The sequence below is a fragment of the Myxocyprinus asiaticus genome, chromosome 12 (genome assembly GCF_019703515.2).
Source record: "Myxocyprinus asiaticus isolate MX2 ecotype Aquarium Trade chromosome 12, UBuf_Myxa_2, whole genome shotgun sequence".
Classification (NCBI taxonomy): domain Eukaryota; kingdom Metazoa; phylum Chordata; class Actinopteri; order Cypriniformes; family Catostomidae; genus Myxocyprinus; species Myxocyprinus asiaticus.
In genome coordinates this window covers 50,386,661-50,414,520 of record NC_059355.1, presented here as the reverse complement: position 1 = coordinate 50,414,520, position 27,860 = coordinate 50,386,661, and the positions used below count along the sequence as shown (strand labels likewise).

Below are 27,860 nucleotides of genomic sequence, written 5' to 3'. Positions count from 1 at the left end.
AAGAGTTGATTCACACGCCGGATTGAGACTCTTTCTCTGTCAACATCTGTCAAAATAAAGTCATAAACGAGTTTTATAAATTGAAAGCGGGTCAAATGAAACTGTATGTAAGTGAGGGGAATCCGCACTGTATTAAAGTGCTGGCGGTGCTGGAACTTACTGAAGTAAAATGTGACGTGGAAGTGATGAACCACGAGGGTAAGTGAAACAACATCACACTTTCTGTTAATTGTTCATATTTACAATGAGGTGATATTAATGTTTTACAAAATTGTTCCAGTGTCTCACCATCCATCAGCTAGGCTACGTAAACAGTATGACTGACCAATGGCATATTATTAGATCGACAGTTACGCTGCCTTAACTCACAAAAAGAACCATAGTATTACTATAAAAACACAATGATGATGTCGTGTTTTTGAGATACTAGTGTTTGAAACAAGTACCATGAACACCGTTGGTCCAACATTTAAAATGACAAACATGACAGACTGAATAGGAATATTGACAGTTTTGTAAATGAATAAACTACAACATAATTCTGATTTACCAGCCTAACACATGGAACAGACACTGTGCCAAGTATTGTATTAGTATTACTAGCCGTATTATCAAGTGACAGGTGAGTTTGCACCAAAATACCACTTTTGATTGGGCGTTGCATGCTGCCTTTGACTTCCACAACAAAATATTTTGGGAGCATTTTCTCCTCCTTTTCAAAAGTTGATATAAGCCTGTTTATTTTGCTATTCAAAGTATACATGATTACATGGTTAGTTGCATTTTATTATCTGCATTTTGCATTGTCTTTTCCCTGCTGTCCTTGACAACACACCCCCATTTGAGAAGTACCATGGTATAAGAGTATTGTAATCAAACTATACCATGGTGTGTGTGTATATATGTATATATATATGTTTTGGCGGCATGAGGGGGACCTACACAATATTAGGCAGGTGGTTTTAATGTTGTGTCTGATTGGTGTGTGTATACACTATATTGCCAAAAGTATTCGCTCACCCATCCAAATAATTGAATTCAGGTGTTCCAATCACTTCCATGGCCACAGGTGTATAAAATGAAGCACCTAGGCATGCAGACTGCTTCTACAAACATTTGTGAAAGAATGGGCCGCTCTCAGGAGCTCAGTGAATTCCAGCGTGGTACTGTGATAGGATGCCACCTGTGCAACAAGTCCAGTTGTGAAATTTCCACACTACTAAATATTCCACAGTCAACTGTCAGTGGTATTATAACAAAGTGGAAGCGATTGGGAATGACAGCAACTCAGCCACGAAGTGGTAGGCCACGTAAAATGACAGAGCGGGGTCAGCGGATGCTGAGGCGCATAGTGCGCAGAGGTCGCCAACTTTCTGCAGAGTCAATCGCTACAGACCTCCAAAGTTCATGTGGCCTTCAGATTAGCTCAAGAACAGTGCGTATAGAGCTTCATGGAATGGGTTTCCATGGCCGAGCAGCTGCATCCAAGCCATACATCACCAAGTGCAATGCAAAGCGTCGGATGCAGTGGTGTAAAGCACGCCGCCACTGGACTCTAGAGCAGTGGAGATGCGTTCTCTGGAGTGACGAATCACGCCTCTCCATCTGGCAATCTGATGGACGAGTCTGGGTTTGGCGGTTGCCAGGAGAACGGTACTTGTCTGACTGCATTGTGCCAACTGTGAAGTTTGGTGGAGGGGGGATTATGGTGTGGGGTTGTTTTTCAGGAGCTGGGCTTGGCCCCTTAGTTCCAGTGAAAGGAACTCTGAATGCTTCAGCATACCAAGAGATTTTGGACAATTCCATGCTCCCAACTTTGTGGGAACAGTTTGGGGATGGCCCCTTCCTGTTCCAACATGACTGCGCACCAGTGCACAAAGCAAGGTCCATAAAGACATGGATGAGCGAGTTTGGTGTGGAAGAACTTGACTGGCCTGAGAGTCCTGACCTCAACCCGATAGAGCACCTTTGGGATGAATTAGAGCGAAGACTGCGAGCCAGGCCTTCTCGTCCAACATCAGTGTCTGACCTCACAAATGCACTTCTGGAAGAACGGTCAAAAATTCCCATAAACACACTCCTAAACCTTGTGGAAAGCCTTCCCAGAAGAGTTGAAGCTGTTATAGCTGCAAAGGGTGGGCCGACGTCATATTAAACCCTATGGATTAAGAATGGGATGTCACTTAAGTTCATATGCGTCTAAAGGCAGATGAGCGAATACTTTTGGCAATATAGTGTATATATATATATATCAAAGTACTATGGTATTATCATCTGATGCCATCAATGAACCAAACTGTCATACTGAATGAGTGTTTTCTGAAATGTGTTTTTGTGTGCTTGTGTTCAGAGAGAGTGGTACCATTCCTAACTCGCCCTGCTTTACCCGTCCTGCTGTTACCCAGCGGTCAGCACCTCTTCAGTCCCAACACCATCTGCAAGTGAGTGTGTTTGACTTCTCACTAGTACAGCATTTGATAAATCCATTGTTTGTTATAGACAACGGCTCAGTTGTCAATTGATGTCATTTATGACATTGGTTGTTTCTTTAATAAAAATAGTATTCTTCATCTGATTGGCTCGAGGCTTGGTTACTTTTCCTACATTTGCCATCTGAACACACTTAAAAACATTAGGACTGGATTTGATGAGTTTAGGTAGCGTGACAAAAAAAGCGACACTTGTGTTGTTCGCGGTCAGATTTGACCAACCTTAGGAAATTAATGGGTGAGAGTATCAACAGGGTGTGATATAGCACCCGCCACCCACAAAATGTGACGATGCTCAATCCAGTTCGTGAGCTCCTCGTCCAAATGTGTTTCATGAGCGGGTAATTTTGCTCATCTACCCGCAAACAGGCGGGCGACCTGTAAGACGTCTCGGAGTGACACATGAGAAGAAATGCAGTTAGTCAAAAAGACGTGCTTGAAGAAACACTTTATTATATGTTTAAGAACAGACAAAAGAAAAGCCGTCAATGCTCATGTCTGATTCGCTGTTTGTTCAGAGACGTGCAACGGGACCCTGTCAAATGGAGCAAGCGCATGTAAAGAGTTATCACTCCTTTTTCTCTGTTTCACTCAACTGAAAACTGTTTGGAAGAATAATGTAATCTATGAGAATGCTGCAAATGATCTCCGATCATCTCGTGAGGTGCTGTGAGTTTCGCGTTATTTCCACGGAACAGTTTGCTCTTACACATATTGAACGCAACTCTGCAGGTTCAGTAATATATACAGGTATCTTTGTATTAAAGAAACAAAGACGCAATACAAACACATTCAATAAGAACACATTTAGCAGCATTTTTTGGGAATTTATTAGGCTAATTTATTTATGATGATTATTATAATTATCTTTACATTTATAATTGTCTTTAGTTCTTAATTTGTATGCTATTAGTAATTTTTCACCTGTTGCTGCTGACTGATACTTGCGTGATGGCAGGCGGTAAATGTTTGGATTTGGGGAGGTGGTTATATATACGATTTTTTTAATCACTTCGTTATTTTAATTGCGTTTTCATTTCGCTTAAAGTGCAGTTTGAATGTAGAAATGTTTACTTTTTTCGTGTTTCAATAAATTAATGTAATTTTTAAAGCAAAATCAATTAAGCAAAAATATTCACCGAACTTGGGGATTGACCGTATAATCGGATAACGCGATATTTTAAATGCGATTATCATTAAAATATTTTTTACATATCGCCCAGCCCAAAAGGGAAGTTGAATTTTTCATGAACAATCGTAAAATGAAGTAATTTAATGGGAGACCCGCACAAACACGTGTACTCAATTCCATATTGCAACATGTTACCTATACATTTTTGCATTTTTGTTTGTTTTTGAGTAGTCTATGGGCAATATAAACATTTTATTTTATTGAAAAACTTTGTTTTTGAAAATAGTAAATTATTCGATTGTGCTAAGGCTCTTTCGAAAAAATGCATCAACCAAAAATTAAAAGAAATGTCTCCTTAGTGAAAAAAGGATCCCGACCCCTGCTATAACACATCCACAATGCAGAACACATGTGCTTACACACACATAGGAATGAATGGGTGAGACTATAACATAGAGCAATTTTTTTTGGAATTTGTCAATTAAAATCAATAATTCAGCCACAATGCAGAACACACACAGACAGAAATGAATGGATGAGACTATAACACATCCACAATGCAGAACACACACATTCATCTTGTTACAACCAGGAATGAATTAGTGGATCTCTGCAGCTATCTACTGTCTGTTATTGTCATAACATGTTTTTCAAGTCATGTAATTGTTCTTTTTTTTTTTTTTTTTTTGCACCAGATGGCAGCAATCAGCCCCCAATACATGACACCTTCTCATGTTTTATTCAAGTTTCAACTTACAGAAGTGTAGGTTTTTACTGTAGTGAAATGAACATAAATGTGCTCATTTGCATATGCAAATGAATGGTGTAATTAAGAAATGTAAAGGTAGATATCAAGAAAGCATAAAATGCCTCCAAAAATGCTCAACTTCAGTGTTTTTACTTTATTGAAGTTTGTGTTATTACATTTCTGTCATAAAAATAAAACAAATTACACATTTATTGTTTTCGGTCAAATTTGACCGCTAACGATACAGGCGTGAATCTAAAATGAACAGTGCACAAGGGTTAAGACCAAACATGAGATTATGTTTGTGATAGAAACATGAGAACACATTTTCTTGTCCTTGCAGAGTACGTTTCCTTTTTAATAAGGAATATTTATGTGACAGGGTTGAGGCATAACCATGACACAACTTTTAAGTATTTCTAACAAAACATTATGTCAGCAAAATCTAAAATATTACATATGAAATATAAAGACATAATGCTAACTTGTGTGCCCTTATGTTTTTAATTGAAATGTGCATATAGACATACATAACTGTTTTTGTTGATGTTTTACTGTTGTAGCCTAATTATTAACATATATGTTAATGAGGGACACAAAAGGGACCTGTTTTATAGGATGCCATCAGAATTGAGTGAATGACTATGTATGTCCGTGTCTCCACAGATATTTGTTTGACATCAGCGGTCAGGCGGCCACGAACGCCAGTAACCAGTGGCTGGAATGGGATGCAACAGATTTACAGGTGACAGTTTACAATCCCTCAGATTAATAATGAACATAATGAGAGGAAGAGAACAGTGATCATTATAATTGTAACACATGTCATAAAACTGCAACGCAATGAATTTGAGAATAATGTAAATAAATATTAACATTCAAAAATGACTGTATCAGGTTAAATATATTTTTACATTTTCTGAAGGTGTGAGGAGCGTTTGCCTCTGCTAAAATGCTCAGGGTTAGTTTTTATTTTTATTACTAACTCTAATTATGAGCAATAGTAGTAGAGTTCGACCATTAGTTGGATTATACCGATAACTAAGGTGGTGGAAAAAGTTGATGACAGATTAACCGGCCGATAGTTTTTTAAATCAATATATAGAATGTAAAAAACAAATTCTTAGTCTTTTCTTACTATAATGGGCACAGACATAGCCACACAAAAAATAAAAATTAAAACTAGAAAAGATTTTTAACTATATATAAACAAACCCAAAACACACCGGGGACTCATATTTTGAAATGACGGCGACTTGGCCCAGTTATGATGCTCTCTCTCTCTCTCTCTCTCTCTCTCTCTCTCTCTCTCTCTCTCTCTCTCTCTCTCTCTCTCTCTCTCTCTATCTATATATATATATAGAGAGATATATATATAATGGATTTTCTCCCTTTTTCTCCCCAATTTGGAATGCCCAATTCCCAATGCGCTCTAAGTCCTCGTGGTGGCGTAGTGATTCGCCTCAATCCGGGTGACGGAGGACGAATCTCAGTTGCCTCCGCGTCTGAGATCGCCAATCCGCGCATCTTATCATGTGGCTTGTTGAGCACGTTACCACGGAGATGTAGCGCGTGTGGAGGCTTCACGCTATTCTCCGCGGCATCCACGCACAACTCACCACGCGCCCCACCAAGAGCGAGAACCACATTATAGCGACCACGAGGAGGTTACCCCAAGTGACTCTACCCTCCCTAGCAACCGGGCCAATTTGGTTGCTTAGGAGACCTTGCTGGAGTTACTCAGCACGCCCTGGATTCGAACTCGTGACTCCAGGGGTGATAGTCAGCGTCTTTACTCGCTGATCTACCCAGGCCCCCATGATGCTCTATATTTAAGTATTTACCGACTTAGGCTTTTTATAGCCTATCTTTTACCTGTAAGGTGGGACTTCCTTTCTACATCCGTTGACCATACCAATTTCTCCCATTCATTTAACTGAAGTGGCCCATCTCTGCTAAATGCAGCCGAATAGACATTCTGCAGCTGTTATAAGCCTATCGTTAATATTAATCAAACAACAATACTGACAAGAAAAAGAGAAAAGCACTTACTATCCTTGGCTGGATAACTTCAAAAGCTTTAAGCCCAACACATTTCAATAACAGGTCTCGTGGTGGCATAGTGATTCGCCTCAATCCAGGTGGCGGAGGACGAATCTCAGTTGCCTCCGCGTCTGAGACCGTCAACCCGCGCATCTTATCACGTGGGTTGTTGAGCGCGTGTGGAGGCTTCACACCATCCACCGCTGCATCCACACACCACTCACCACGTACCCCACCGAGAGCGAGAACCACATTATAGCGACCACGAGGAGGTTACCCCATGTGACTCTACCCACCCTAGCAACCGGGCCAATTTGGTTGCTTAGGAGACCTGGCTGGAGTCACTCAGCACACCCTGGATTCAAACTCATGACTCCAGGGGTGATAGTCAAAAAGCTGACTTTGTTAAATACTTAAATATAGAGCATTGTAACAGAGCCAAGTCTCTGTCATTTCAAAATAAGAGTCCTGAAATAAGTGTTTTTCGGGCTTGTTTATAGTCCCGTGATATGCACCAAATCTTAATTTTTTCTGGTTATTATTGGGATTTTGTTTGCACAATAAACTGCATCTGAGGTTTTATTCATTTTGTACTCTTTAAAAACTGTCAGCCTGACAAATTGGTTACCTTCATTTTCCACCACCTTAGTTATCGTATCGTCAAAAATCGGTCAACCTCTAATTCATATCAACCAATCACAGTCCTGACCCTTTAATCAAGGCTTTGATTGGATCATCAAATCTGATGGTACTGATTACTTGATAGCAAGGTCAATCCAGGGCCAAAAATGGATGATGATTCAGAAGCATGTTCTGTTTTGGAATATAATGTCACTGTACGATTGACTGATACTGTGTGTGTGTGTGTGTGTGTGTGTGTGTGTGTGTGTGTGTGTGTGTGTGTGTGTGTGTGTGTGTAGCCTGCAGTGTTACAGGCTCTCCACATGATGGCACTGCAGGGGAAGAGTGCTGATGCAGCCGCGGTGTTGAAGGGACCCCTGAACTGTCTGGAGCAGAGCCTGAGCAAACGGAGCACACCGTTCCTTAGTGCTGTCAGTCTAATTCACTCAAACATTGGATGAGATATGTGGGAGCTTACAAGTGTCTAGCAAATATCAGTACTCTTTAAAAAGCATCCCAGGATGCACCTCAAGAAGTTTGCTTAAGGGAAGACCCAGAGTCAGAGCAGAATGTTGGGCAAGTCTAGCAGAAAATGGACTGATCGCTGTAATATTATACAGAAACTTGATTCAAGGCTGCTTTGAATCCTTTTTGTGTATCAATCGAGGTTTAATTCATTGATTCATGATGGAAGCATTGCTATTGAATGGTGAATTTGATTGTGTTTCAGGATATAATAACGGTTGAAGATATCGTCCTGTGGGCGGCGCTCTACCCCATTTTGTCTGACTCGAGTTTCGAAGCTGGTAAGAACAAGATATATCGTTTAACCTATTAATCGGTGCCAACAGTTGCTTTTTGGAACTATCAGTTATCAGCAAATGTCTTTGCCGATAGTTGCAGATTGTTTTTATACATAATGTATATACACATCCCTTCATCTGGTAAAGAAAATATACAGTACTGGCTATAAAAAGCTTAATTTGGTTAATACTTAATATAGAGCATTGTAACGGGGCAAAGTGTCCGTCATTTCAAAATAAGAGTCCCCGATGTGTTTCGGGCTTGTTTATAGTTTAAGGTCTCTCTCTCTCTCTCTCTCTCTCTCTCTCTCTCTCTCTCTCTCTCTCTCTCTCTCTCTCTCTCTTCCAGGTAACTTTCGGTTTGTGCGCAGCTGGTTTGAGCGTGTCGGCGTTCTCTCAGCTTGTCAAACGGCCGCTTGGCGAGTTCTGCAGGGAAAGGGAATCGAAGCACTGAAGACCTTTCTACAGAAACAACCAGCACCACAAACGCAGAGAAGAGACACCCTGACCAGCAGCTACACCACAGAGGTACTCATCCTTTAACGTGTGTACACATTAGATGGACGTTTCTTTAACTGCTTGCCTAACTGGCAAAGAGCATGTTCTGTGTGAGCAGCCCCTAACACGGGATGTGTGTGTAATGTGCGGTTTGTAAGGCAGAAGACACAGATCATGTGATGACAGAGGAGGAGATGGAAGAAGCTGCTCAGATCTGGAGTGAAGGACTGAAGGATTCTTCTACAGTCGCACAGAGAAAACACCCGATGTAAGATTACTGTCCCATCTATTAGAGGTTGACCGATAGTGGATTTCGGCGATACCGATAACTATGGTGGTGGTAATGGCAGATTACCTATTAGTCGGCCAATAGTTTTTAAAATCGAGTAATAGAATGTAAAAAAAAATAAACGTTCTTAGTCTTTCCTAACTACGATGAGCACAGACATAGGGGCCACTAGAGTCCAAAATGAACATAATCACTGATGCAGTTTGGGCAACCAAAATCCCATTTGTATCCAGAAAAAATTCAGATTTGGTGCATAATACGGGACTATGAACAAATTTATTTTGGGACTCTTATTTTGAAATTTTACCGTTTATTTATTTTTTACCAAATTAAGAATTTATAGCCAATATATTCACCAGATGAAGGATTTTGTGTGTATGTATACTGTATATACTGTATATACTGTATATATATTTCACCAGATGAGTTTTTTTATTATTATTTACAAGATATAAAGCTGGAAACACAATGTATGTGCTGACAAGGCACGTTTCCAAATAGTTGCTGTTTTCTTTTCATGCCCTCGCTTCAATTTAGAACACTTGATTTATCTAATTAAAATAACCAAATTTGCATTAAAGTGAAGACAAAACATATGAATGAATATTGTCAGTCAGTGATTGTTTTTATTTCACCTCTAGAGGCCGCTGTTATACTATAAAACCAAGTTGTTTTAAAGTCCTCCAGTGTCGGCTACAGAGGAACAAGGAGGAATATGAAAAATATAACTAGATGTGATATAAATGGATTTTTGCCAATAACCAATACTTCCAAAAACAAACTATCGGCACCGATTAATCGGTAAAACAGATATATCGGTCTACCATGTACAAGATATATAGCTCATTTTGATGTTAGGCTTTGTTCACACCGCACATAAATCTGTGTTGTTTTTCAGATTTGATCTTTAGCGCTGACTGGTCACACTGTCATTTAATAAGTGATCAAATCAGATATGTTTGTTTAGACAGTGTAGTCAATATCTGGTGTATCTACAGATGGTTATAGCAATGATATAAGCGTTAAAAGAGGACTCAAAACGGAGCATTTTAGCTCGACTCCCGTCCCGTTCAAAACCGCTATATATAATGTATAGATATATTATGGCTGTCAATCGATTATCACTTTTAATCAAATTAATGACATGGTGTGCCGATTAATTGAATTAATCACATATCAGTATTTCCTGTGAAAGGCCCTCAAATAAAGATAATTTAGTATACAATAATTGAAATAACTATTAATATAATAAAAATTATAATTAAGATCATTACAATACATTGCTGCGTTTAAACAAAATACAAAAAGTGATTAAAAGTAAAATGAATCACTTGTTATTTTTCATGTAATTAATCACACTAAATTAACGTGTTAAATGGACAGCCCTAATATATACTGTATGCATTTAATATAGAGGTACACTGTTACATATTATTGTTCTAATTGTTATATTTATGCATAAACTGTCTAATTATTAATACTATTATTTATTACTGTTGTTATTTGCTAAAGCCATGTTACTCTTTAGTATTTGTTATATTTAAGTTTTTGTGTGTAATTGTGTGATTTGTGTGTTACTCCGCCCCCTCAGTCTCCCACAAGAAGGAAAGAGAAACGTACTGATCACGAGCGCTCTGCCGTACGTCAACAACGTACCGCATCTCGGCAACATCATCGGCTGCGTGCTCAGTGCCGACATTTTCGCCAGGTAATGGCAGTTTTATCAATAATTTCACATCCACTCTGTTTCCCTCTTCTTTTAGTAGTTCAACCCTCCTGTTATATTCGGGTCGAGTTAAAAACTGTGAAAAACTCATTTTAATCTTGTTTTTGGTCGAAATGCTTTTTGGATTCTACTCAATAATTAATAAATAAGTAAAAAAAAAAAAAAAAATGGTATTACGTGTTTATATTTATGCAATGTCAGGGTGTTTTTGGTGATTACTAGGGCATTGCTAGGGTGTTGCAAGATGGTTGCTAGGGCATTGCTAGATGGTTGCTAGGGCGTTGCTAGGCGCTGCTAACTGGCCCAAGTCAAAAGAGACCATCTCTAAGGTTCTGTGACATCCTGATGCATTTTATTTTTATTTTTCGCCTTTTATATTCTGAAATAAAAATGCTAATGAATAAAATCCCTGATTTTGTATTTGTTTTAAACGTTACAATTTGTATTGTAAATGTCATCTTTTTTCACTCAACATGAAGTCTTAACTGTATATCGATTGTATAAGAATCACACCATCATTGATAAGTATGTGGCGCTCTTTCCAGATTAAAAAGCTTGCGTTTAGTGTTAAAAACAAGCCTATATCAGGGGGCCTGGGTAGCTCACTATCACCCCTGGAGTTCGCGAGTTTGAATCCAGGGTGTGCTGAGTGACTCCAGCCAGGTCTCCTAAGCAACCAAATTGGCCCGGTTGCTAGGGAGGGTAGAGTCACATGGGGTAACCTCCTTGTGGTCGCTATAATGTGGTTCGCTCTTGGTGGGGCGTGTGGTGAGCTGTGCGTGGATGCTGCGGAGAATAGCGTGAAGCCTCCACACATGCTAGGTCTCCGTGGTAACACGCTCAACAAGTCACGTGATAAGATGCGCGGATTGACGGTCTCAGACGCGGAGGCAACTGAGATTCGTCCTCCGCCACCTGTATTGAGGCGAGTCACTACGCCACCACGAGGACTTAGAGCGCATTGGGAATTGGGTATTCCGAATTGGGGAGAAAAGGGGAGAGAAAAAAAAAAACAAGCCTGTATCAATGTTCATGTTTATAATCAAAAGGGAGGTGTGCTGTATATCTACAGTATTCTACTGCGTCTTTTTGGACCCGATCAAAACGGTTGTTTGGAATTCTTTTAATTTCCTTTTAATGAATGTAGTCAAACAGTCTCTCTCTCTCTCTCTCTGTAGATATGGCCGTTTGCGAGGCTGGAATCTGTTGTTCATCTGCGGCACGGATGAGTACGGAACAGCGACGGAGAATAAAGCTCGTGAGGAGGGCCTGACGCCGCAAGAGATCTGTGACAAATATCACGCCATCCACTCCGCCATCTACCAGTGGTTCCAGATCGACTTTGATTACTTCGGTCGAACCACCACGCAATGCCAGACAGAGTAAGAACGATGAGTGAGAAAGGGCATGTGGGTGAAAGAGCATTTCAGACTTCTCAAACGTGGTTCAAACTTTTGAGATTATACATTAACATCATCAGGTGATTGACTCAGAAGCAAAACTGTTTGTTGTACAAAAGTAAGCTAAAAAAAATTAACATAATTTTTTTTTTTTTAACCAATGTGCCTGACAGCATGAATAATATTTAACTTGACTTCGACTGAACTGGAAATGTTCTGTTTGCTCAATCAAACTGCAGAAAGTCTTATTTCATTCCACTAGATGGCAGCAAGTACTAGGAAAATTGATTTTGAATCTATCACCTTCCATTACAATATACAGATCTGAAATATATGTGATGCTCTAACGCAGCTGAGCACTCACCAAAGACATCCAGTCTATTTTGGATCACATGCATGTTCACCACCACTGTCTTTGAATACCTCGACCTCTGAATAGACTAGAAGCTATATTTAGGTGTCATTTGAAAGCTGAGACCCGCAGCTTTGTGGTGACATACACTGGCTGCCAAAAGTTTGGAATAATGTACAGATTTAGCTGTTTCGGAAGGAAATTGGTAGTTTAATTCACCAAAGTGGCATTCAACTGATCACAAAGTATAGTCAGGACATTACTGATGTAAAAAAACAGCACCATCACTATTTGAAAAAAGTCAAGGACAGAAAGAGATGTGGAAGGTCAGATGTACAACTAAACAAGAGGATAAATACATCAGAGTCTCTAGTTTGAGAAATAGACGCCTCACATGTCCTCAGCTGACAGCTTCATTGAATTCTACCCGCTCAACATCAGTTTCATGTCCAACAGTAAAGAGAAGACTCAGGGGTGCAGGCCTTATGGGAACAATTGCAAAGAAAAAGCCACTTTTGAAACAGAAACACAAAAAGAAAAGGTTAGAGTGGGCAAAGAAACACAGACGTTGGACAACAGATAATTGGAAAAGAGTGTTGTGGATCTTAACCCCATTGAGCTTTTGTGGGATCAGCTAGACTGTAAGGTGTGTGAGAAGTGCCCGACAAGACAGTCACATCTATGGCAAGTGCTACAGGAAGTGTGGGGTGAAATGTCACCTGAGTATCTGGACAAACTGACAGCTAGAATAACAAGGATCTGCAAAGCTGTCATTGCTGCACGTGGAGGATTCTTTGATGAGAACTCTTTGAAGTAGTTTAAGAAGATTTTCTTTCAAATTGTAATAGTAATTTTTCACGTTCTTAATGTCCTGACTATACATTGTGATCAGCTGAATGCCACTTTGGTGAATAAAAGTAACAATTTCTTTCCATAAGAGCAAAATCTGTACATTATTCCAAACTTCTGGCCGCAAGTGTATAACATTTCATTGTTAATAGTAGATAACATATTTTTTTATCATGCTTTGTGTACTGGACTGCAAATTTTGCTCTGGACATCTAAGATATACCATTAGATTATTTAATCAAGCAAGCTCACAGATAAGTAAAAAAAATGCCTAATTTTGATGACAAGAACCTAAGGTAAAAGTTGATATAAAGGTTGTGGCACTTTGAGGTTTTCAGTAGCATTGATAAGGGAAAACATGAGACGTTTGTATTGATGTCTTACAGACATCACATTTCACTTTGTGATTATTTAAATTAATCTTTCGAACTGTGTTATAAGGGCAACTAAATAAACTGTATAGTCACATTACTGAGAATGAGAGCTTTCATTTGATATACAGTATGACATGTCTATTTAAGTGCTTTATAAAAAAAAATCTATTTGGCATCTAGGTGGCGCTAATTTGCGATGCAGATGTTTTCAAGCTTATTTTGTTATTTTAACAACTTATTTTAACTTAAATGCAGAAGTGATTCTGCACTTTCAAATGTTACCATACATATGACTTAAGTATCTGTGAACTTATCGCATGCTTTTTGCCCCGCCTACGAACCCAAGTTTGGGTTGTATTTTCTTTGACCTTATGTATTTTTCTTCGTTTATTTTTTTTTGTTTTTGTTTTTGAGGAGGAGGGCATGTCCATGTTGACATCTGTCAAACGTGACGAGCTTCTACCAAGTGACTTTGTAGAGTTTAATGAACCCGCAGCCTTTGACGTCAACAACAAAAGACTCTCTTTTCCCTTTTAAAACTTGATAAGCCTATTTATTTTGCTGTCCTATCTATACATGATTGTATGGTTAGTTGCATTTTAATATTTTCATTTAGCGAAGCAATGCTTTAAATCATTCTCTCTTTCTCAGCATCGCTCAGGATATTTTCTGGCGTCTGCATGAGCGGGGTTTTCTTTTCGAGGATACAGTAGAGCAGCTGCGCTGTGAAAACTGTCAGCGTTTCCTGGCCGATCGCTTCGTGGAGGGCACATGCCCTTACTGTCATTACCCAGAGGCCCGCGGGGACCAGTGTGACAAATGTGGCCGTCTCATCAATGCAGTGGAGCTCAGGGTATGAATGCCGACACTGCAACTGTTTGTATACGTACCTCAGGGGCCGTTCACACAGGATGCGTTCTAGTGTTCTAAAACAGCAAGATGGAGCGCAACAGATTGAAATGAAATAGAAGTCATGAGGTGCATTTTTAAAAGTTGAACTGCTTTTAACTTGACATCAGTGTAGGAGAATCTACTATTTGGTGTTGTCCTCTGATATGGATTTTAATTCCTGTTGTAAATGGGCCCAGATGTGTTTCTGATTTACTTTGCATTAAATTATTACAATCAGAAGTCGATTGATATATCGGTTTTACTGATTAATCGATGCCGATAGTTGCTTTCTGGAACTATTGGTTATCGGCAAAAATCAGCGCTGATATTTTTATTTTATTTATTCCTCCGTGTTCCTCTGTGGCAAAACCCATCATCTGTTAAATATATAGGCTACAAAAAGTATAATTTTGTGAATATTTACATAAAGCATTGTAGCGGAGCCAGGACTCTTTCACCATCACTGTTTATGGACTAATTCATGATTATTAATGTGAAATGTTATTAAATATAACACATGACAATTGACAAGTGATCGCTGATGATCTGCTATTGATGAATTACTGCTCATACAGTATTTATTAGCCCATATGACAATGTTTACTTTAGTGATTCTATTGTAATACATTGTAGATGATTGTAAGAGTTCATGTTTTGTTTCACTTATGTGTTTTTGTGAGCTGTAAGCACAGACATTTCAAAATAAGAGTGGGCTTGTTTAAAATTAAAAGTCCTGCATTATGCACCAAATCTTCATATTTTTTTGGGAGGGTTATACTTTGGATTTTGGTTGCACAACAAACACACATCTGGGATTTTACTCACTTTGGACTCTTGTAGCATCCTACTGTACGTCTGTGCCCATCACAGTAAGAATTTTTTTTTTTTTACATTCAATAAATTAATTTGAAAAACTATTGACCAATTGGTCAATTAATCAGTTATATTTTTAAAACTATTGGCCGATTAATCGGCTATATTTTAAAACACTATCGGCTGATTAATCGGTTATATTTTTAAAACTATCGGCCGATTAATCGGTTATATTTGAAAAATTATCAGCCAATTATTCTGTTATATTTTATAAACTCAGCTGATTAATTGGTTATATTTTTAAACTATCGGCCGATTAATCGGCTATATTTTAAAACACTATCAGCCGATTAATCGGTTATATTTTTAAAACTATCAGCCGATTAATCAGTTATATTTTAAAAACTATCGGCCGATTAATCGGTTATATTTTATAAACTCGGCCGATTAATCGGTTATATTTTATAAACTCGGCGATTAATCGGTTATATTTTAAAACACTATTGGCCGATTAATCGGTTATATTTTTAAAACACTATTGGCCGATTAACGGTTATATTTTAAAACACTATCGGCCGATTAATCAGTTATATTTTTTTTAAAAATCAGCCGATTAATCGTTATATTTTTAAAACTATCGGCTGATTAATCTGTTATTGCCCTTTTCCACCAGCTTAGTTATCGGTATATGCAAAATCCACTATCGTTCAACCTCTAATTACACTCCATTTTGGCGTTTATTTGATTGTGTTGTTTATCCTCTAGAATCCACAATGCAAGGTGTGCAAGGAGACGCCGGTGATCCGTTCCTCTAAACATCTGTTTCTGGACCTGCCAAAGGTGATAGAACATTTCTATAGACATATACGCTTGTGAAATGAAGTTTAATTATGCCTTATCTTTATTTAAGCTTTCTGTGTGTGTGTGTGTGTGTGTGTGTGTGTGTGTGTGTGTGTAGTTGGAGGGTGAGTTGGAGCAGTGGTTGGAGCGGTCAATACGTTCTGGTGACTGGACGGCAAACGCACGTCACATCACGCGCTCGTGGATCCGAGACGGCCTGAAACCGCGATGCATCACACGTGACCTGCAGTGGGGGACGCCTGTACCGCACCAGGATTTTAAAGACAAAGTAAGAGCACAAAATCATTCAATTCTGAATTGCTCTTTTATTATTATTGTCCAATATTGGCTGTAAACTGACCCGACTGTATTGGTCTATTAATGAAGGTGTTCTATGTGTGGTTCGACGCTCCTATTGGCTACCTCTCCATCACCGCAAACTATACCGACCAATGGGAAAAATGGTGGAAGAACCCTCAACAGGTGCATCTTAGACATCTCCTGATCACGATACAAATACATGATTAATTATATTTGAATGGATGTTTGAGTGAATTTTTGACATTACAGTAATTTAAAGAAGTTTAATATGTTTTACCCCTAAAGAAATCAATTATTTTGACAAATGTGTTTACAATCAAAAACACTCACATGAGATGAAGAGTTATATCAGTAATCTAAACCTGTTTGCAACGTCTTGTGAGAATTGCCACGATTATGAGTTTCCGAGCAGTAAAAAAACGCTTGTGTCTTTGTCGAACTCGTAGTTACAAGTTGCCCACTTGATAATTGAGACATGATGTAAAAACAGTCAAAATTGCAGCAGGCTCAACAATCATAGGTAGTCGGGTACCTCGGCACATTTGACTGTTTAATACGTCACTTTATTATAGCGAGTGCTACCTAACCTAAACACCATCATTAACATTGCACACTCTGTTTGTAGTAGATGACAGAGAGCAGAGCGCTAATTCACTTTGAAGCACAAGGCACATACAGACTACGTATTTAATTAAATAGCAGCCTTTTGCGGTGTTATAATCACATTGGATCACGTACACAGGAAAAATACACAGGAAAGGGCTTCACTCCAAAATAAAAGCTTCTGCCAAAATAAAAGCTTGCTTTAAATGGAAAATACGACAGAAATATATCACTACTGTAAAGTTATGTAATATTCGCTGTAATACTACTATTACTACTACTACTAATAATAATAATAAATCAGTAGTAATTGTATAATATTTAAGCAGTATCTCACATATGTGATGCTCTGTTATGCAGCACTTCATTTATCAAAAATAACTCCAATGTTGTATTTTGGAATCTGCTGTGAAGTTCTATGTAAAAGCACTCATTGTTATGTTTATAAATTAATTGTTCTCTTTTCATTTGTGTAAAGTTTGAATAAATTAATTAAACATTAGTTTGATGATAAAATGTAAATAAACTGTTGATATGGAATTCAGAAAAAATAAAACAAAAAAACAGGTATTGGGGAGTACCGAAAATTATCGGTACTCGTTCTCAAAAAAATTATATCGGGATATTAGAATGAATTACATGAGGTGACGATTAGTTAATCAAATTTAAAATAAAATTTCGGCATATCAGTATTGTCTAAGAAAGGCCCCCAAATAAAGGTAATTTATAATGATTAAAATAACCAGAAATATTCAATAATATAAATATAATAATTCAGATATTTCGAATACATTACGTTATGTACAGATATACAAGTTAAGCATTTCTACAATGCAAAAAGTGGCTTAAAAGTGAAAGTATTGTTTATTTTATTTCCATATAATTGTACATAACCCTGTTATTACCGTACTTTCCTCTGCACTATTTTTAATTGTTGGTCTATGTACTTATGCATCAGACGGATGCTTTTGGAGCATCTTATTTTGGTTGCGTCACCTTTGCGTGATGCTGCATCTATGCCGATACTGTAGGTGGCAGTATAAAGTCCAAACCCACTGTCGTATCAGTCAGCGAAACATAAACCAAAATAACTTTACGTAAATAAAGCGCAGATAAAATGCTGTGTTTTTCAAATGTTTCCTGTAGGTGGAGCTGTATAACTTCATGGCAAAGGACAACGTTCCGTTCCACAGTGTCGTTTTCCCATGTTCACTTCTCGGTGCTCAGGACAACTACACGCTCGTCAATAACCTCATCGCTACAGGTGAGACATTTAACATTATTGTATTGATTTGACAGTGAATGATTTTGCAGCAGGTTTTTGCTACTAACGGAGAATCCGTTCTAATGTTGATGTTTGTCTCTGTGTCTAGAATACTTGAATTATGAGGACACAAAGTTCTCTAAGAGTCGTGGTGTCGGTGTGTTCGGTGACATGGCTAAAGACACAGGCATCCCGTCCGATGTTTGGCGCTTTTATCTGCTCTATCTGCGGCCGGAGGGTCAGGACGCCGCGTTCTCCTGGGCCGATATGGCCCTCAAGAACAACTCTGAACTCCTCAACAACCTGGGAAACTTCATCAACAGGTTTGTTCTTTTTGCAATCCGTCAGTGAGTTGAAACAAATGAGAAGGAAACATGCAAAGACATAAAAAAAGAGTATATTTGTGTAGATTGATTAAAGGGATAGTTCACCCAAAAGGGAAAATTCTCTCATTATTTATTCACCCTCATGATATCCCAGGTGTGTATGACTTTCTTTGTTCACCAGAACACATTTGAAGAAAAATAGAAGAATATCTCAGCTCAGTAGGTCCTTATAATGTAAGTGAATGGCGATTTCTCTTTTGAAGCTCCAAAAATCACAGACAGTCAGCGTAAACGTCATTCATACGACTCCAGCGGTTAAATTAATGTCTTCTAAAGTGACACGGTCGCTTTTGGTGCGAAAAAGATCAATATTTAATATTTTTATGCTGACTGTCTGTAATTTTTGTAGCTTCAAAAGAGAAATCGCCATATGTAAAATGCCATTTTCTCAACTTGTTAATATACACTATATTGCCAAAAGTATTCGCTCACCCATCCAAATAATTGAATTCAGGTGTTCCAATCACTTCCATGGCCACAGGTGTATAAAATGAAGCACCTAGGCATGCAGACTGCTTCTACAAACATTTGTGAAAGAATGGGCCGCTCTCAGGAGCTCCAGTGAATTCCAGCGTGGTACTGTGATAGGATGCCACCTGTGCAATAAGTCCAGTCATGAAATTTCCTCGCTACTAAATATTCCACAGTCAACTGTCAGTGGTTTATAACAAAGTGGAAGTGATTGGGAATGACAGCAACTCAGCCACGAAGTGGTAGGCCACGTAAAATGACAGAGCGGGGTCAGCGGATGCTGAGGCGCATAGTGCGCAGAGGTCGCCAACTTTCTGCAGAGTCAATCGCTACAGACCTCCAAAGTTCATGTGGCCTTCAGATTAGCTCAAGAACAGTGTGTAGAGAGCTTCATGGAATGGGTTTCCATGGCCGAGCAGCTGTATCCAAGCCATACATCACCAAGTGCAATGCAAAGCGTCGGATGCAGTGGTGTAAAGCACGCCGCCACTGGACTCTAGAGCAGTGGAGACGCGTTCTCTGGAGTGACGAATCACGCTTCTCCATCTGGCAATCTGATGGACGAGTCTGGGTTTGGCGGTTGCCAGGAGAACGGTACTTGTCTGACTGCATTGTGCCAACTGTGAAGTTTGGTGGAGGGGGGATTATGGTGTGGGGTTGTTTTTCAGGAGCTGGGCTTGGCCCCTTAGTTCCAGTGAAAGGAACTCTGAATGCTTCAGCATACCAAGAGATTTTGGACAATTCCATGCTCCCAACTTTGTGGGAACAGTTTGGGGATGGCCCCTTCCTGTTCCAACATGACTGCGCACCAGTGCACAAAGCAAGGTCCATAAAGACATGGATGAGCGAGTTTGGTGTGGAAGAACTTGACTGGCCTGCACAGAGTCCTGACCTCAACCCGATAGAGCACCTTTGGGATGAATTAGAGCGAAGACTGCGAGCCAGGCCTTCTCGTCCAACATCAGTGTCTGACCTCATAAATGCGCTTCTGGAAGAATGGTCAAAAATTCCCATAAACACACTCCTAAACCTTGTGGAAAGCCTTCCCAGAAGAGTTGAAGCTGTTATAGCTGCAAAGGGTGGGCCGACGTCATATTAAACCCTATGGATTAAGAATGGGATGTCACTTAAGTTCATATGCGTCTAAAGGCAGATGAGCGAATACTTCTGGCAATATAGTGTGTGTATATATATATTGTAATTAACATTTTTTTAAAGTGTTTCTTGTTATTTGTTTTGCAATTTTATTTATTTTTTATTTCAGTTTTGTTTCAGTTACCTTTAATGCTGTATAATAATATGATATTATGAAAATTGCCCCTCACAATTTGAGCATTAAAGGAACATTACCGGTTCAATAGATGTTAAGCTCAATTGACAGTATTCTATGTTCAAATTTATTTCGAATCGTCCCTCCTTTTTTATTTATTTATTTTTTTTTTGGGGGGGGGTGGGGGGTGGGATTTTTCCCCTTTTTCTCCCAATTTGGAATGCCCAATTCCCAATGCGCTTTAAGTCTTCGTGGTCGCGTAGTGATTCGCCTCAGTCTGGGTGGCGGAGGATGAATCTCAGTTTCCTCCGCGTCTGAGACCGTCAATCCGTGCATCTTATCACGTGGCTTGTTGAGCACGTTACCACGGAGACATGGCAACCACACTCAACTCACCACGCACCCCACCGAGAGCGAACCACATTATAGCAACCATGAGAAGGTTACCCCATGTGACTCTACCCTCCCTAGCAACCGGGCCAATTTGGTTGCTTAGGAGACCTGGCTGGAGTCACTCAGCACGCCCTGGGATTCGAACTAGTGAACTAGCGAACTCCAGGGTGGTAGCCAGAGTATTTTACCACTAAGCTACCCAGGGCCCCCCATCCCTCTTTGTCTTTAAAAAAAGCACAAATGTGTGTTCCAGTGAGACACTTACAATGGAAGTCAATGGGGTCAATCTGTAATCATTAAAATACTCACTGTTTCAAAAGTATAGACACAAGACATAAACAATATATGTGTTAACATGATTTTACTGTGATTAAATCACTTACTAACTGCATCTGTGGAAAGATATAAACAATTTTACAACTTCCTTGCCATGATGAACAAATTTACAGCTCAAATAATACACAAGTTTTAACTGAAGAATTAATGTAAGTGCTTTTATAAAATTATACTCTTCTCATTTCTGCCTTTTAAACCCTCCAAAAATTGGCTCCATTGACTTCCATTGTAAGTGTCTCATTGTAACATCCATTTTTGCTCATTTGTCAAAATTATATCGTGTTACATTTTTAACAATCATTTGTCTTTTCCCTCTACACTTTTGTGCTTGTGATGATTTATGTGATTCTGGTTCTGTGTGATTTATGATCCTAACGCTCTCGTCTGCAGGGCCGGGATGTTTGTGTGTAAGTTCTTTGAAGGTTGTGTTCCTGAGATGCTTCTGAACGAAGATGACAAACGTCTCATCGCTCAGGTGTGCTGGGAACTCAAACAGTACATACAGCTGCTGGATAAAGTCAGGTCAGGAGTTTCCTTCATAATTCCTTTGATTACCTAATCAGAATTCCTGTCTGGGAAAAAGAAGAACTGTGAAGTCTTTCTCAGTGTAAATGTATTGCTTTTGGCACATTTAAATGTGTCTTATACCAGAAGTTGCCAGGTTGATTTTAGTCCCTGGTCTCCTCCGCTCTTTTCAACCATGTCGTGGAATATTGCAGATGTGTAAAGTTGTAAATGTACTGAAACTGAAGTGCAACACAAGTCTGAAATTGTTCTGCTCTTTTATTTCTCGGTCTGCGTCTCTCAGGATCCGTGACGCTCTAAAGTGCATCCTGAACATCTCTCGTCATGGAAACCAGTACATTCAGGTTAACGAACCCTGGAAGAAGATCAAAGGAGGCGACAGTGACAGGCACGGCAACATCACATGATGCGCTTTTCATGTATTTCTCATTTAGTAGGACAGCTTATTTATAGATAGAACGTTATTAAATTAAACAACATATCTACTCATTTGATGTTTGAAGTCCTGAATACTGATTGTGATGTTTGTGTGTTTGTTCTGCAGGCAGCGAGCGGGCACAGTGACTGGTGTGTCGGTTAATGTGGCATGTCTCTTGTCAGCCGTTTTGGAGCCGTATATGCCCACAGTCAGTCACACCATCCGTACTCAACTACAGGCTCCGCCCTCCTGCGCCAATGCCATGCTGCAGGGGACGGGCACCTTCATCTGCACGCTCCCAGCCGGGCATCGCATTGGCACGGTAATTTACGTGTTATTAACGTGTAATAACATGTAACAAATGCACTATGATTAAAAACGGGTTTTCCTCCAGTTTACTGGTAATCACGACTTATTTATGTATTTAGTTGTGCGTCTCCTACAGGTCAGTCCTTTGTTTCAAAAGTTGGAGACGGAACAAATCGAGGCCCTGAGAAAAAAATTTGGAGGACAACAGGTTTGTAAAAGACAACCACTTCTTATTCTTATCACTGAAGTTTAAAATCACAGTCATGGAAAACCTGGAAGTATGACTGATTTTCCAGTGGCTTGGAACAGTCATGACAATGAATGAAGGAATATATATTATTTTCTGAATTACTTTGGCATTCCCTCATAATTATGGTATTATTATGGTCCCTCATAATAATGGGTTCCCTTGCAATATCTTTGTCCATCTCTTAGGAAAATTATCTATGGTTTTACTACAGTAACCATCAGGGATCCCCTCGCGTCCTGGAAAACCTGGAATTTTGCGATGCAGTTTTCCAGTCATTGAAAAGTCATGGAAAACTGGAAAAATACCTAAAAGTCCTGGAAAATAATTCTTTGTCCTTAAAAATATTTTAGTATAATAAAACCGTTTGACTGTGTCGCTAACAAGGTTTTTGTTACATGGACAAAACACGGTAACGATCGGGACTCTGAATAGGAGTCAAATACATGAATTCGTATCGTTTTGTCACTTCCGGCGGTTGCGGATTGTGGAACGTCATCGGTTAACTGTCATGAACGAAACCCTGTCACATATTTTCTCTGCTCATGTGCTGTCATCTCTGATTTGCTCTGACGAAATAGTTTACGTAAGTATTGACACAGTACAAAACACAATTATTTTTGTTCCAACTTTGCTGTTGTGTTAACCACAAAAACACAGAATCTAAAGTAGTCATAAAGATCGTATTAGATATAAAACGCATGGAATATGACATAGTTAGACAAAAATGAATGTTTGAATGCACAATCAAGCCAATTAAAATTGCGATATGTTCTAGTGTGATAATTAAACTGCAAATGTTTTTGATTTACAGTGGCAAGAAATAGTATGTGAACCATTTGGAATTACCTGCATTTATGGATAAATTTGTCTTAAAATCTGGTTACAAGTTACTATAATGAACAAACACATTCTGTTTGAAATAAAAACACACAAATTATCGTCTTGTTCTGGTACATATTGAATACATCATTCAAACATTCACAGTGTAGGTTGGGAAAAAGTATGTGAACCCCTAGGGTGATGATGTCAACAATAGCGAATTGTGACTCTAGCCAGGTCTCCTAAGCAACCAAATTGGCCCGTTGCTAGGGAGGGTAGAGTCACATGGGGTAACCTCCTCGTGGTCACTATAATGTGGTTCGCTCTCGGTGGGGTGTGTGGTGAGTTGTGCGTGGATGCCACAGAGAATAGCGTGAAGCCTCCACACGCGCTACGTCTCCGCGGTAACGCGCTCAACAAGCCACGTGATAAGATGCGCGGATTGACGGTCTCAGACGCGGAGGCAACTGAGATTCGTCCTCCGCCACCCAGATTGAGGCGAGTCACTACGCCACCAGGAGGACTTAGAGCACATTGGGAATTGGGCATTCCAAATTGGGGAGAAAAACAATAGCGAAATAGAGTCAGGAGTTGGCAAACCTGGCGTCCAACTAATGATTGGAGGTGTGGGTTGGAGCTGCTTTGACTTATAAAAAGCACTCAAACATTTTGAGTTTGCTATTCATGAGAAGCATCTGCTGACGTGGATCATACCTCGCAAAATAGAGACCTCAGAAGACCTACGATCAAGAATCGTTGCTTTGCATAAAGCTGGAAAGGGTTACAAAGTTATTTCGAAGAGCTTAGATATTCATCTGTCCACAGTCGGACAAATTGTCTATAAATGGAGACGATTTTGTACTGTGGGTACTCTCCTGCCAAGATGACTCAAACGGCACTGTAATTGCATAATCTGCAAGTGATGTGCACTTCAATATGAACGTGTAAAGCCGGCTGCTCATACACTGAAAACACCTCATCATGAGCGCTCGTGTGTGTGTGTGTGTGTGTGTGTGTGAGATGACAGAGAGTAGAGAACTCAGAAGTGTGCAGCACATACAGACTTTATATTTAGTTCATTAAATCACAGCTTTACATGGACTATTAATCACACTGGGCCTTGAAGAGAATGGCCTATCTGGAGGTGAGAAACTACTGTCAAAAACACGCAGAAACGCCAAAATAAAAGCTCGATTTAAATGGGCGCGAATCATCTTTTTGCTTAAATATTACACTTGTTGGGCGCATAAAACGTCCAGGAAAATTGTGCCTTGAAAAGAGTGGGAACCCTATTTTAACCAGTGCAAAAATGTATTATGGTAATAAAAATCAGAATAATTCTTCTAGAAAAAAAAAAAAAGAAATTGCTAGTTTTACTATAGTAACACCATGGTTAATAAAAGTATGGACTTTAAAACCATGGGGTTACTATAGTAGAACTAGTGTAAAACTTTCTGTATTGTTACTATGTTTTTACTGTGAATATCATGGTTGAAATATGGCTTCTGTAGTAAAACCATGGTCAATTTTGTGGTTATGGTTTTACTACAAATACCAAAGTTCAACTTTAGGAACTTCCCCTCCGGACGAGCTCACCGCATCGCCTTCTCTCCTCTCCTCCGGTCTAGGGGGAGTTGCACAGGCCATTGGAGGGTGTATTGTTATCAGGGGTTCCTCTATAACCCGTTGCACCCCTTCTCCCCATACCTGCCCCTCAGTTAGCCAGGTGAGCGAGCAGCTCTCCAAAATACCCAAAAACTCTTTTCATAAGGGATGGATCACTTATTGCGAGGGACCAGGAACGCAAACCTTCCCTCTGTATTTTTCTAGTCTTCTTTACATGAGCAATCTCAAGCTAAATATATATTTTACAGTAAAACTTGCTCACAAATCATAATAATTAGTTAATTGAGTTGCTTCCAGTTGACTCATTCACTGGGGTATCGATCTTAGTTGAAATTATTTTTAAGAATCCTTATATACTAACCACATAATAATTATAGTAATTATAATTCAATGATAAAAATGAGCCATTATGCCAATTAGAGCCAAATGTTGCAAAGGGTTTGATCTAAAAACGATCAAAACTACACACTCTTTTCAAATGTTCACTGCCTGCAGTTATTATTCTCTTTGATTCTCTTATTTCATTCATGTTTCACAGCTTGAAGAGGAGGATGTTAAAGAAAAGGTAGACATGCGTGTGACTGCTGTGTTTTCACTATAAGCAAGTGTGAAATCGATTTACCGATGATGTCTGTATCAAAACAAAGGCAGTTCTGGATCAAAGCCTGGCGCTGTCAGTCACAGACGCTCTTTTCCCTTTAAACTCAGAATACAATCTGCTCCGGGCGGCTCTCAGGAAAACGAAAACTGATCTTATAAAAGACAAGAGATTTTATGTTTCTTTAAGAGTGCCAGTTTTAAAGAGATCATCAAAGCCGACATCTATATAACACATAATGTACACGTGTGTGTGTGTGTGTGTGTGTGTGTACACTGTCATAAATGAGTCAACTGAATTAAATATTTTGAAAAAGCTTTTTTTTTTTAAGATGTTCCACACTCATCATATTTCACCCTAAAATAATAATAATAAGAAAAAATAAGAAAATGAAGCGTGTTTTTATGAAGATGTTCATGGTTATGAAAACAAAGTAACAAAAATAAATATAATAACTGTATATTAATAGTATAAAGATTGTGACGTATATACACATCATGGTAGTATTTGTTGTGCACAATTTGTTTAATTGTGCTGATTTAAATAAAATAATAATAATAATTAATTACAGACGTTTTTACTGTGAAAAATATGATTTCAATGATTTGTCTTTTAGTTTTGGGGTGAAACATGATCTGATCTGGGCATGTTTTGACTGGTGTGTTTCCACCAACAACTTGATGTTTTCTGGTATTGTTTTGCTGTTTTATTTATTCTCATACATGCACATAAATTACTATTCAGAAATGTCGATTTTCTCTTTCTTAGACTCAGAGTTTCAGCAGCAGTGCGGTCGAGACCAAACCCAGCGCAGCCGCTGAGCAGATCACATCAGTTAATGCAGATCCTGAGAAAGCCAAACAGCTCACTGCGCTAGTGGCACAACAAGTGAGAACACACACACATGATGCAAATAATAATATATAATAGATGGCAAATAACTGTATTGATGTAACGTTACTTTTGTTTCTTTGTATTTTAGGATAATATCTGCACACTTTATTTCCATCCAGATAACTTGTGTCACATTAGTAGCAGCATTTGAAGCATTCTGGGAATTTTACTTCTTTAGGATGATAGGATATCTATGTATAGCGAGAATATTATTAAAATAGAAATCATAAAGAATGCAGAATAGTCTGGAAAAATCAAACCTTATTTTACTTCCTTTTTTAATGGTATCGTGACTCAAGAAGGCACTGACGTTGAGAATTACATTTATGCAAACTCATTCTCACTGTTATAATTTTGTCTTCTGATTAGATTTTTTTTTTAATCTTTAAATACTGGTTTGAGTTCTTTGTGTGTTTGCACACAATGGACTTTTTTCAAATAACTTGGATGCATCTGATGTAATGTATTATTCGCCTTTAGGATTGTAGCTATGCGATAGCAAGAAATTAAAAAAAGAGATTATAATGAATTTATATCTTTACAGACCTAATAATTGGGGGGGGCATTTTTAACAATGCTGTGAAATAATAATGCACTTATTTTGAGATTAAAAAATTTTTTCCTAGCATTATTATTATTATCTATTTTTTTTTTTTTTTTTTTTCCTAAATGTATTTTTAAAATCTCTGAATGCTGATTTGGTTTAATGAAGAGGTTATCTTTTTGTGATTGAGTTCTGGCCTTATATAATTTTTATATATATATATATATATATATATATATATATATATATATATATATATATATATATATATATAATTTATTTATTTTATTTTATTTTTTATTTTTTTAAGCATCGTGACCCACAAATGCATATTGAGAATACAAAACACATTGATTTTCACAAAATCAATTTTTAAGAATTATTATTATTTGCTCTCATTTGACTTTTTTTTTATGAATAAGTCAGCCGTACTCGAGCTGCTATGTTTTAAATACATTTGCGCGTGTGTGTGTGTGTGTGTTAAATTTCAAGGTGTTTAATGGATAGCACTACTGTTAATTAATTAGTGTGTTTGTGTTTCAGGGTGAAAAAGTACGCGCTCTCAAAGCACAGAAAGCCGAGAAGTCTGTAATCGGGGAGGAAGTCACCAAATTACTGGAGCTAAAAAAACTGCTGGCTCTCGCAGAGGGCAAAACCCCTGAACCGTCCAATCAGAAGGGCAAAAAGAAATGAGACGAGAGAGTGAAAGTGACACAGTTCCATCATATGAGGTAGAACATGCAGGAATATTTACAGACTGGATACTGTACTATATAACCACTGTATGGAAATACAGAAACTGTCCTTTTTTAGAAATGCAATAAAATCTACAGCATGTATTACCCGTTTTATTCACCTGCTTTATTACTCTGGTAAAACCTGACATGTTACTGCAAGCTGTATTCATGCAATAAATGCACACCAATGCCAAAGGAAAAATCCAGACTCAATTCAGTTCATTTCAA

General features: G+C 38.6%; 1 protein-coding gene across 2 annotated transcripts; it reads left to right on the top strand.

Annotated features, from left to right (window-relative positions):
- On the top strand, positions 1-27,836 carry LOC127449551 (methionine--tRNA ligase, cytoplasmic-like). Of its 2 annotated transcripts, XM_051713051.1 has the most exons (22): positions 1-198; positions 2,351-2,441; positions 5,036-5,114; positions 7,333-7,464; positions 7,764-7,839; positions 8,186-8,364; positions 8,493-8,602; positions 10,215-10,331; positions 11,528-11,731; positions 13,976-14,177; positions 15,794-15,868; positions 15,987-16,157; positions 16,256-16,351; positions 17,939-18,056; positions 18,166-18,379; positions 21,303-21,434; positions 21,721-21,825; positions 21,982-22,177; positions 22,301-22,372; positions 25,398-25,424; positions 26,226-26,345; positions 27,439-27,836. In XM_051713051.1, exons 1-22 carry the CDS (start codon positions 96-98, stop codon positions 27,586-27,588), a joined length of 2,769 nt encoding a protein of 922 aa, XP_051569011.1. In that variant the 5' UTR covers positions 1-95; the 3' UTR covers positions 27,589-27,836. The 2 variants fall into 2 exon arrangements, with proteins under 2 accessions (XP_051569011.1, XP_051569012.1); XM_051713052.1 differs by lacking the exon at positions 25,398-25,424 and having other exon boundaries at positions 27,439-27,835.
- The last annotated feature ends 24 nt before the right edge of the window (positions 27,837-27,860 follow it).